At 40.9% G+C, this 12,927-nt stretch overlaps 1 protein-coding gene across 1 annotated transcript in view; it reads right to left on the bottom strand.

Moving 5' to 3' along the window:
- GNPTAB (N-acetylglucosamine-1-phosphate transferase subunits alpha and beta) overlaps nt 1–12,602 on the bottom strand; it is a 46,740-nt gene extending 34,138 nt beyond the window's left edge. Inside the window, exons 1-4 of the mRNA XM_074168835.1 lie at nt 12,446–12,602; nt 8,042–8,127; nt 2,636–2,755; nt 600–641 (exon numbers count right to left, since the gene is read on the bottom strand). Coding sequence (XP_074024936.1) covers nt 600–641; nt 2,636–2,755; nt 8,042–8,127; nt 12,446–12,562 — 365 coding nt within the window. The 5' untranslated portion in view covers nt 12,563–12,602. The remainder of the gene's footprint in view (nt 1–599; nt 642–2,635; nt 2,756–8,041; nt 8,128–12,445) is intronic.
- Nucleotides 12,603–12,927: the final 325 nt, after the last annotated feature.

The raw sequence follows: 12,927 nt of genomic DNA on the forward strand, positions 1-12,927 counted from the left end.
ATGCTTATTTTGCTGCAGAAGGCAATATCTGACTGTCACAGTTTAGTTCATTCCCGTAACTGTCTCTTCAAGTTTCCAGGATTTCAAAGTTTGCCCACAGAGAAGACCTTATAAAGATTTCTAAACAGCAGAATGACCAAGCCCAATGAAGAATGGGACAGACCAGGCCCTGTTGCTTCCTGGCAGTGGAGGCCCAAGAGGCTCAGACCCTCCACAGACAACTGCTTGCAGTGCCATGTATACAAATGGCAGGTGAAAGCAACGTTGAAAAAATTTACAGGCTTTTGAATTATAAAACTCCAGGTACACGTGCATTAAAAATCCACACTCAGAATAGGAAAGATGCCTAATCAGTGACAAGGATACGCTTTCTGAACTTCGGAAATTGTCACATTTTACAAAGCTAAATATGTCACAATAACATTACTTTTATTCAACATATATATTACCATGCTGTCAATTTTTCTTGAAGCAACATAGAAGGAAAGCATGCACAGGCTATAGAAACCAAACAATCTCCCCAACCAGCATCTGCTTTCAGGTAGCAATAAGTAGGGTATCATTTATTCCAATTTATGCCCAAACCTACAAACACTCACCTCTTCTTTGTTGGTTCTGTTGCATTCTTTCCAAGTATTTCCCTATTACAAAATTAAAACAACTACATTAAGTAACACTGAATTGACAGTAAGGAATTTAGTATAATTTCAGATTGTTAACTGAGTCAGGGACACATTGTGGAAGCATGGATAACCCAGTTATAAAACTGCCAAGGCCTTGCCACTGGCCTTGCCAAGGCGAGCACAGGCTGACACATGTGTCCCTCACTGCTCATCCTTGTGCAGCATAGCTCAAAAGTTCTCAGTTGTGCTGACAGCTGTAGCAGCAGGACTCTTTTTGCTAACAGGATTTTCAGGGGTTATTATTAGATTACTTAATGAAACTGCTGATGAAATCAAAATAACACTGGTAAGAAACCAGGATGAAGTGACCTGACATTAGGCTGACTTGATTATTTTGCCTAACATACATACTCTGCTAAGGTCTATCATGCACTTGTCATGTGCACATAAAAGCTAATGAGGATTAATGGAAAGGAAGTGCAGTGCTGATGCTAAATAATAATCATAAGAATACCAGAAGGGCAACCTTCTACACACACCAAGAGAAAGAGAACCACCACCCATCAAGCTACGCTCCCCACTGAAGAATAAATCACCTAGACCACAACTAGATCAGTTTAGGCATATCAACAAGAAAGTTACAACTTACTAAGTTTTGCTATGCAATACAAAATATATACTCACTAGAAAAGATTTATAGCATCCTTTTCTTTGTCTTCTGCAGTTACCTTGATCCCATGAAATAGCTCTTTTTGTAACAGTGCTAACTGATTTCAAAGTACATGAAAAAAAATGTTATCTACAAGGGAAAGAACCAGGTGCCCCTGTAGATAATGAACATAGCACGGCCATAAGTCTTACTCATAAGCTTGATATCAACTTTCCAAAACAGTGTTATAGAAAAACACCAGTCTGTGTTTTTCCTTTTCTAAATTGGGAGTCACAGCATGAGTGGTGACAAAGCTAAAATCAGTAATATTTGCTACATGAACTGCTAGGAAAAGATTAGTATAAATTTCAAAGCTTTTCAGAGCAGAGATCTATGAGTCTATGTTTAAATAACTTAAACTTAATGGATTTAAAGTCCTACTAATACTTTCATTTTTTAGGTAGCAAATCAAAGATCCAGAATTTCACTTGTGACCACATTGTCAGTGGAGCCTAAACTGCCAGTCATAACATGCCAAAAATCAGATCAACCCTCTCACTTGTGGATTTCATATTATTGTGAATTAAACTATTACAACCCTTAAAATACGGACATATTCTTCTATTTAGTGTATTTTCTAGCCAAAACAGATCATGTGACCACAGATTTGCTTATTAAGAACTAAATCAATGGTTACAAGACACAATTCAATATATCTGCAGCAGCCTGTGTTTGAAGCCTTAGATCAGTAATTCTGCAGAACTGTATAGCACCATCTATAACACCAAATGCAGCGATGCATGTCTTCCCCTCCTTAGTTAGAAGACTGACTCATACCTCTATAACACGAATAAACTATTTTCCTCTTTCTCACTTTCAGTGTTTGAGAGACTACAAATCTAACTTTAAAAAGCAGACTTTAAGAAAGATATGCTTAAGATCTTATTAAGCCCATTATAAAAAGAAAACTCTGGGGGAAAGGGTGAGGAGGAAGGGGATGAAGAGAGGTTATGAGGTTATAAATTTGAGATATTATTACTATTATTTACAAACTGAATTACAGAAATCAATATAAAATTACATGCATAAAGCACCGTTTTCTGCATGGCATTTTACAAATTCAAGACAGAACATCCTTAATTACTTTAAATTATTATGCTTTGTATCTTTAACAGTTTTCTGATTAGACACTACTTCACAGCTAAATGTAGAACTGAAACAAGGTTTTGAGAATAATCACACAAAGAAGTAAGAAAATGCGCTTTGAATTTGCATGTTGAGTAACATGGGAAAAAACTAAAGCGGGCTAGTACTGCATTAGATTGCTGCTGTCAGTTAAAGTGAAAAAATACATGACTATTACCTCATTATTTTCTGTTCTTCCTCCATCTGTTCTCTGACCTGTTGCAATTCTTTGATCAGTTCAACATCTGTGCCGTTCACCCAGGTGTATACCACATCAATCGGCATGGGTAAACAAAGCCTACATAATTCAAATGAAAGCTATATGAGCTGTTTAATATTACATTACAAGTGTTTGTGGCATCCTATGATAGCAATTTCTGTCTAACAACAGAAATACTTGGTGTCTGGGCTGCAAACAAGACAAAGCAAAAAGCTTCTCTTTAGCTGTATATACCATCTCTTAATTATACACAAGCCTTTGGCAAAACAGCAGACAAAAAAACCAGAAAGGACATAAAGAGGCTATAACAGTTCAGTAACTAAATGAAATCTGAACTTTATCCTCTAGATTTCACTGACATTAACCTATAACCCAACTCCTTCCAACCCATTACATATTTCTCAAATCAGTACTAGCATCCAGGCACATCCTTAATTCACCAACTACATTAGGCAGAACAGCACAAAGACTTAAAATCATATTTGCTGTTATTTAGTTGCATAGAGCAAATACTATGTTATCAGGACCAGGTCTATCTTAGGAATGCCTCTTAGATATTAATAACACAGCATTTCATAAACCAACAACCTAAGTAGGGCACCTGAATTCAAACTCTAGACATAGCAGTCAAATCCATTCTTGACACAATTTAATATCCTGGAGCTGTTTCTGGACAGTTACAGACTTCCTAGCATACCTAAGGCAGAAGAAAAGAAAGGATTTTGGGTTCTTTTTTTCTATTTGTTTATGACAATATCCTCTCTGAGGCCCACAGCTAAGTTTCAGCAGGTACTCCAGGCTGCTGCTGCAGGTGAACCTCAGTCCCAGAGAGCAGGAGGGTGACCTAACTATATTTTCAAAAGTTCCAGTGTCAAGCTATTCAATACCTTCCTAAACTGTAGATGGCCTAGCAAACATTGAGCACTTCTCTACCACTAAGATCCACAAGGTCACACGATGAGGTTTGCAGGAAAGGCGTTCCCTCCCCACTCGCTGCATCCTTCAAAGAAACATTCAAAAAGAGACAGAACTTATAGTATCTCCTCCACCTTCCCTTGCACAGTATGACACGTAGACAACTTCCACCCAGCTTCATTGTCTACTGGCTGAGATTCAATAACTGAAGCACAAAATTTAGCAAAAGGGCAGCCAGGAGCTGGTCACAGTACAACAGACAGCAACATTTTGTACTCAATTTTAGCTGAGCTATGGCACTTAGAGGATAACAGTGGGTCATTCTGAGACAGTTTGAACGTCTAAGAAGTGCTGCCTTCCCCAGCAGCACCACCCAGAAAGTCTCTCTCACCTCTTACATGAAACACTCTGCAGTGCTCTCTCATGAACACTCTCCATTACCAGTGGCAATAGAAACTAGTAAAAAAGGCTGCTAAAGCAAGTGAACTCTTTGCAGAGCCACTAGTCTAATTGCTTAAAATTTATCCAAATACTCAGATAAATTTTCTTAATGCATTTTTACGGCGTACATTGTTTGAGAAAGTAGTGGTTATCAGACATAATAATAAAAAATGATAAGCACACACAAATTCATTTGTTGCTCCCAATGAAGATCAGTGACACTGTTAAGATTTCACCTTTTTGGTCTTTGGCAAAGCTTTCCAGTTGGTTTCATGGCTTCTTAAAAAGTACTGAAAGTTTATATTTTGCAAAGCATGTGAAGTGGCATTTTGCTTTAAAATTAAAAAGGAACAGGATAGCCACTTCTGCATTATCCTTCTCAAACACTATTTTTAATATGCAGAGTCTTTTGCAAATTGTTCAAGGTCAGAAGAGATCAAAAATTTTCTCCCTCAAATTCCGTAGTTGCATTCCTCCTTCATGTGGATTTATGCATTTGGTCTTCATCACAAATACCAGTCTGGCAAACAGGCTGAACCCAAGATGAGCTGCCTAAATGGGAATTTTGTAAGACCTTTCTGCAGAAAATTTTCAATTTTCCTATTTGCTACTGATTTTAATATCAGCAAATGTGGACTTGAGAAACTTCCTTGGAGACTCCCAGACAGTTAATGACAGGCTTTTTTTGGATACTCCTTTACATTTTCCTCTTTCAAAAATATACCTTTTTTTTTTTTTTTTTTTTTTACACACAAACCTAAAAACATCAATAGGTCACTATCCTATTGATCCTGATTCCTGTTTGAAGACAAAGCCAGAGCCACTGCTTCTCCCAGAAGGAGAGTGGACCTGTCACATGCTGCCTCTTCTATGCATCTGCCCAGAAGCATTTTCTATACCCATGATGTTTGTTCACACACGAGAGCCATGCTCACAACCAAGACTGCTGCGAGAAGACAAAGCCTCACTGTCTCACCATCCACAGTTGCTGAAGGAGCACAGCAGCCTCTGGATCTCTCCCAAGCTACCATACAGTGATCTTCAACCTTGCTGAGCCTCTTTATGAACGACTGTAAGTCTATTACGCCCTTAAGCTCCCCACTGCAAATCTCCCAGCCCTCCTGCCTCTTACATCTCTCTAATTGCCCACCAACAGCAACTCAACTGTTCCATTGTTATTCCTGCTCCAGTACCTCTTGTCTCCCTAATTCCTTCATCTTTTCCTCTCTCCAGCCTCACTCTGCTCAACAATTAATGGCTCCCCAACCACTGATAGCTCTCACTTCCTGTACCACACTGAAATCAATTTATACATTTTCAAAGCTGAGGACTGCTCCTTCAGATTTTGTTTCCACACATATTATGGAGTTTTAAACACAATTTGACCATGCCCTGGAATAACAAAATTATACTTCAGCATTTGCCAAAATGCAAAATTTGCTGGTAGAGAGAAATAAAACAGAGTTCTGTCCAAGACTCTCACGCATGCAATTCCATTAAATGTTTCCTTCTCTCCCTTTTATTTTCTAACTAAGTCTTCAAAAATGGGTTTAGATCAAGCGGCCTGGTAAAATGCTCTGGAATTTCTACTCCTCTATGTCAAGCTGTGTAAAAGCCTGGGCTATGTAAGTAGAAGTTTAGCAGCTGATGCGACTACCTAGAAAGTGCAACAGCTGGGATGCCAAAGGACTCGCAAAAGGAGGGAAACAGAAACAAAAGGAATTGCTAAACTTCAAGGCAAAATAAGAAGTTTTCCTTGGTCTGGCAAAGAAGAGCATTCAATAGCTGTAACTAATGATGCTAGCAGCATCACTGTTTTTATGTTACTCAGGAAGAAGAGGTTTTCAGTTTATAATCAAAAGGAGCTTGCCCACATGCACAAATCTGTCTACATTTTACACTGAGATTTTCTTTACAAAAGTTTATAACACAACTGTTTAAGAAAAACAAAGACGTTTTCCTGCAAAGCTCCTAGAAGATGACACTACTTCAATTCAGTTGAAGGTCCATTAATATTTCCCAAAGTCCACGCAGCTTTTACTCTCCACTAAGCAGTGGATCTGCTTAATTTCCAAACCAAAGAGCTTCCTGTTCTCCACTTCTGAATATTTTTCTCTAACGCTAAAATATGAACTCATTAAAATCAATGGATAAGCTAGGATCAAAACTACAAGTTCACAATCCTTGGTTTATGTAAAAACCATGTAACACCCTACATGTTGCACTAATATCAGCCTTAAAAACTCCATCAAACCACACTGATACAGTGCATAATGCAAGACGGGGTCCATTAGTGAATTTGTGAAGTTTGATAATAAAAAAAAAACTAACTCCTGATAAGGGACTTCTAAAAGTTAATGGATGCCTAAGAGTATGTCTCTGCAAAGACTTTTTGTTGGTATGAATTTTTACAAGAAGTTCCTATCTGCACACAAATACCACAACAAACCTCCCTGTCATGCCTGACATAAGAGAATTAAAAACATATGGGTGAACTGCAAGAACTTAAGCACCCATCATGAAAACTTTTGCTCAGGCAGGCAATAGCTCCTCCACAGGCACCGGATATTTTGCTTACAACTCAAAGAGATCACCACTAGCTAAGGACAAGACTAGCTAAGGAGCGTTTTACACAAGCAAAACGATGTAAGAAAACACACTGCAGAAATGGGAACTAACTATACCTACACCACAACAGTAAGATTTGAGATTTTGTTTTGGACAAACTCGACCATTTTATAAAAGCATTGTGCTTAATTATCATAAAGTCAGGCATTTTAGTGCTGACAGGAACAAACTACCATGCTTCAGTACTTCAGAAACATGTAAACATTAAGCTAATTGTCTCTATGAGCTGTATCACTCTGCTTGCATCCTTTGGAAAATGGAGGAGGAGGCTAAGAGATGAGGCTGTAAAAGTGCGTAGGATTCAGGACACCATGCAATGTACTTTTACAGAGTTATCTCGCACCAGCTAACGCGTGACAAACTGATCCGATCATTTCTAGTGTCCTGTGATTCAGCAAACCTCAAGGCAGATTAAGGATCTGCTTTCAGGGTGGTTTTTTTTTTTTTCCAGTTGAGTGTATCAACACTCAAGAGTCAGACGGTATCTCCTTAGTAGCTTCTTCCACCTATCAATTCACACTCCACTGACTTCCTGAGCAACAGACCCCACGACTATTCAGACACAAATGATGAAACCACAAGTCGTCACACAGCAGTTAACACAACTGAAACAAACTGTATGACTTGGTTTCCAACTTGCTGTGACTGCTCCCATGCACTCAGCTTCAAAAAGCTGCTTCTTCCTAGCCCTGTGACTTCTCTACTAAAATGATGTCCCTCAAAAGATGTCACAGAAAATGTAAGGTAAAATGAAAAATAACATTTCAAAACACTGAAAGTTGGAATTTTAAGCACACAGGAACAGTACTTGTATTCTCCTATCTTAAAATGGAAAACATGTCATATCCTCCCTTTATTGTTAACATTAGCACCATCTTCACGTTTCATTAGAGACTGGACGAATAAAACGCATTTAAAATGTAAACTCTGTTAAATGACTGGAGTTTCCAAATGCCAAACATCTTCCAAGCTGGGAAATTAAGCACAAACTCACAATTTTAAAACCACTAAGTTTAAAATTTGCTGCAGATTTAGAGTCACAGAATCATAGAATGGTTAGAGTTGGAAGGGACCTTAAAGGTCATCTAGTTCCACCCCCCTGCCATGGGCAGGGACACAGGTTACTCAAAGCCCCATCCAGCCTGGCCTTTAACACCTCTCGGGATGAGACATGCACAACTTCCCTGGGAAAATTGTTCCAGTGTCTCACCACCCTCAGAATAAAGAATTTCTTCCCAATATCTAATCTAGATCTACAGTCCCTCATTTTAAAAGTTACAATAAGGTCCTATTCAACAGTATGTTACTTTCTTATTTAAATATTTGAAAATTCATTGAACAGTAAGATGTGCAATACTGTCAACTGCAAGTAAAGCTCACCGATTCTGAAATGATTTGCCAGCAACATTGTCTCTGTATGAATCAAACATAACATGATACTGGTCTCTACTCCACTCCAAGACAACCTGTAAAGAAAAAAGAAAATACCACTTGATGTCACCACCTTCTAAAATTAGATACTTAGATTTCTCTTTTTAAAATTTTTAATCACAATCAACTTCATTCAAATTGATCTATGCATTAATGCATAACTGACAAGACCTTAATCCAAACTAAGTTGTTACACCGAGCCAGCAATAAGACCCAGGACTTAAAAGCACACTTGATTTAAACAAACTTTGTTTTTTCTCTGCAACAAAGGATTTCATGTTTTACAGACACACTTTTGCAGCTACTATTCATTTAGGTTATGTCCCCCTTGTCCCTTAGCCTTTAAAAATTCAGGGATGTCTTCCCAAAACTGACACCTAAAACAAATATATTTCAATACCAGCAGGAAACCCCTACCTCCCCCCCCATAATTTTGCTCATCTTCCTTTCTATTCTCATAGAGGACATATGAAGTACACACACCTCTGAAATCTGAGCTTTACAAACAGCCAGGCCAGGGCATATCAAATTATGCAAATTGACCTGGCCACAAACTTAAAACACAATAGCTCTTTCCCAATACAGGTGATGTCTGACATTGCAGCCAAACTAACCCAGCAGCAAAGTATTTCTGTGGGCTGCAGCCACTCTTCCAACCCCTTGCTTTTCTACCATCCCCCTTTAGCTTGACAGGAATCCACCCGACGTGCAGCGAGCCAAGTCACGGAGCTAAACCAACGGAAAGGTGAACCTTCAAAAACCAGAGCACTTTATCTTCCTCTACTTGGTTGTTTGAGCAGATGAGAAATGGTGGGAACACACAGCTGAAGACAGGGTTGTCTTCTCCACCTCCATCCAGCCACCAAGGTCACTTAGCTAATATGCCAAGCTGCACCCAACTTAAATGCCCTTTGCCATCTGTCCCCATTCCAGAGAGTATTCATAAATTAGCATTATGGGAAACCAATCACAAGCTGATTCTTACTTTGGAGAGCTGCAAGTTTACATTCCATTTCTATTCTTAAATGTATATACATACACACAGACACTAAACAGAGGCACATAGTTACATTTCCATTAATAACAAGTATCTGATATCATGGTTCTAAAGAGAAAAGGAAGAAAAACAACCTAGACTTGTCAATGCTAAAAAGACGTGATATGTTTGATATAGCAAAAGTAATTTGAGATAAAAATAATAAAAAACATTTAGGTTCTACTCTGAGATAAACTTGCTATGTTATCTTTTCCAGTGAAAGTCCAACCTTAAAAATTACAGTGGCATCCTGTGCTGCTTTAGAGACAAAGGGGTAGTGTCTTGTTTTACCTGGATAAGTACATATTTACTTGTACTGGAGAGAAAAAAAAGTACCAGGAAAGCATAGTACTTACTTTACACTACTCTCCCTAGATTTAAGTTTTACTACTGCTTATTTCTTGTATTATGGGAACTACGAAACATATACCATTTCTCTAAGATAGCATTCAAAACCAATAAAAAGACTACCTCCCTCCCTTTTGAGAAGACGCACATCTCTGTATCCTCATGCCCACTAAAATAAATTAAAGCCTTCCAGAGAGCAGGGAAGACCCATCATGTGGCTGGGTGACAAGCATGCACACACACAATTCCTGCCAAAGCTGCAAACAGTCTCTTTGTAACCAAGATCACATCTGTACAGGTTAATTTCCCAGCTGAGCATAAAACCTCACTGAATTTCACTGAATTTTTTTTAGAGTTGGAAGGGACCATAGAGATCATCTAGTCCAACTCCCCGGCTGAAGCAGGATTGCCTGCCTTCAATACCAAAGTCAGGAAGCATTACACTTTTTCATGCGCAAGTTGTTACACCCTTCTGCCAAATACACTAGTTTAATACAGCACACACAGAAACATTTCCTACTACTGATGATGATGAATTGATACACACTGATCTGCTTCTAGAAGAAATACAGAAGTATTTGAGTAAGAATGTAATTTATTGTATGAATAATACAGCTCTCCAGAAGAAACACATTAACCATTCAAGCGTTTGCTTTTTGCCAGAAAGACCCAGGACAGCTCTCTTTAGAAACACAGCTAGGAAAAAGGTTAATCACCTCCCACCTGATAATTCCCCCCCTCCCTGCCCCGTGTAACTGTTTCCTCTTGTTGCATTATCTGTGTTGCAACGATGCCTGGAGGCCATGCTGCTTCAAACTTTACATACTGATATTATAAAACCACCAAGGGAACAATATTTTAAAAAAAGGGGAGACACCCTCTATTAGGAGATACTGTATCAGACAGGTGATAACAGTGGCTCTGGCATGTTCCAGTTACAAAACCCTTTACGAAGCTGAGCAACCTAGCAAGCCCAGATTCTCCGAAAGCCTTAAACTACCACTGCTTACCAAAACATACCACTTTAAATAACAAAAGTAAAGAGTAAAACGCATGCAAACATCTCTTACCGTGCTCATTTACCATTTTTGTAAAAAATAATAAAAAAAAAGTTTTTCTGTATGGTCATTCCAGAAAGCGTGGGTGTTTTGCTAGTGTTTTGTTTGTGTTTTTTTAGACATTTCTGGTCAGTTTTCTTTTTTCTTAACATGTAATTTTGAAAGTTTTCTCCTACATGAATCTGCCAGTTCTTTGCTCACTGTCTAAATAGTATATAAGCTTTCCAAATAGCTCTAAGAGGGCTGGAAGTAGCAAACTAAGATTTGGTAGGAAAATAATTCTGAGCAGTGATTTTAACTGATTCTCAGTGAAATCAGCCATAACCTGCACAACTACTGAAGTGTTTTAAAGAAAATTTTCAAAGTTCTAAGGAATCCTAAAATTGGGTTTAAATTCCCATTCTGAAGAAAAGCAAAAGTATACTCAAAGTTTCACAGCACCAAGAGGTATACACCAATCCAAGTTGACAATCTTGTACAAACAGGTGGCTAAAAGTACTACACAATTAATTATTTCGCTGATGGCTATCAAGCATTTTGGGAACTTGTGAACACTACCAGACAGCAGGGATGAAGTACTTCATGCAATGAACATGTACAGCTGTACAAAATAAAGTTCTGATTGTGCTACACTTGAAAGTTTCAGCTAATACTCTTTACGATCCTTCATTTTTTCTGTATCTGAAAGCACCTGAAGTAAAATAGGGAAGAGGAAAAAAAAAAAAAAAAGGAAAAAATTACTTGTTTTGAGAAATTTAAGAATCAGGAAATACCAGTCTGTTTGCATTTAACACTGCCATCCTTTTACACTGACAAAAATACTTGCTTTAATTCCCTGAATGCTTACTATATTCTGAAACACTACACTGAAGCAGGATTCTTTTCTTCCCCTCCAGATTCTTTCATTGATGACTTCCACAACAGACAGGGTAACATGAAATGAAACTTTAAGATTTACTATACACCCATATAAAATCATATCTAGAGAAAGTAGAAATTACATTGCATCTTTCACAAAAGAACAGGCAAACCGAGTAATAAGCAGCAAGCATTTTAATGCAGTCTCAGCTGAGCTGCAGGCAGGTTGGAGGCATTTAACTCCTGAAACTCGAAGTGAGAAAGATTCTGTCGCTCCAGGTTGACTTCGAAGGTTACATCAGTACAGGCTTTAGAAGAGTCAAATAAAATTAAAAAAAAAAAAAAAAAAAAAAAAACAACCACAAAAAAACCACACCACAGCAATAATAAATCACCTGATAAGGGAAGTGGAAAAGATTGCACAAGACAAGAAAACAGGAGCTCCTGGAGCACGCAGGTTTCTCTCAGCCGGGGCCCGCCAAGGCTGTTAGAAACCACCTCACAACCCCCCGGGGTGGGGGCACGACATGTCTGCCTCACCCCCGGCGTTATTGGCCGCAGGGCGCGATTTACGCGCCCGACGAGCGCGAAGGCGGCGGCCCGAGGAGGGGGAGCCGCCCCCCGGTAAGGCCAGGGACGAAGCCCCGACGGCTGGGGCAGGCCCCGGGCCGGCGCCCCGCTCCGCACGCCGAGAACGCCGGGCCGCTTCGGGCCCTTCCTCAGCCGCGACATCCCACAGCAGAAAGGGAGCACCGATACCGAGAAGGGCGTTTTCTCCCTCATGTCTTAAATATATACATATATATACGTGTATAATCGACATTCACGCCCAAGCCGCTTGCTGAAGAACTCGCTGCTGACAGGACGTGACAACCACCCGGCTCCCGACAACGGGGGGTGGAGGGGAGAAGCCTCGAACCGAAACGCGCTGCGCCGGGCGCCTCTCCCCGCCGGCACGGCCAGGGCTGCTCGGGGGAAGGGAAGGGAAGAGAAGGGAAGGGAAGCGAAGGGAAGGAGGGCAGCCGGGCCCCGCCGGCGCGGCGCCGTACTGACCTCCCCGAACTGCAGGGCGGAGACGATCATGAGGACGAGCCCCCCGAGGCAGAGGCAGGGCCCATACCTGTGCGACAGGCAGGTATAGGTCTGGCGCTGCAGGAGCTTTAGCAGCATGGCCCGCCGGCGGCCACCGCTACCGCCGCCTCCCCCGGAGCGGCGCGGCCCGACCCGGCCCGCCTCACCGCCCTGCCCTGCGCCGGGGCGGGCGGGCGGGTCCCGCCGCCCTCAGCGCCCGCCCCGCTTCCGGCGGTGTCGCGGCGCCGCCTGGCGGCAACGGGGGAACGGGCGGGAGGAGGCGGGAACGGGAGGGGGCGGGCACCGGCTTCCAGCCCCGCCGCCGTCAATCGGGCTCCTCTCCGCTTCCCGCCGCAGCGCGGAGCGCTCCCCTCGCCCACGGCGCTGGGGGCAGCGGAGCTGCCGGCTGTGGAATAGAATTCAAACGTTTTGATGTGGTAAGGGTGATCCCGAAATTACGGAGC

Source organism: Numenius arquata, chromosome 2 (assembly GCF_964106895.1).
Source record: "Numenius arquata chromosome 2, bNumArq3.hap1.1, whole genome shotgun sequence".
Taxonomy (NCBI): Eukaryota; Metazoa; Chordata; class Aves; order Charadriiformes; family Scolopacidae; genus Numenius; species Numenius arquata.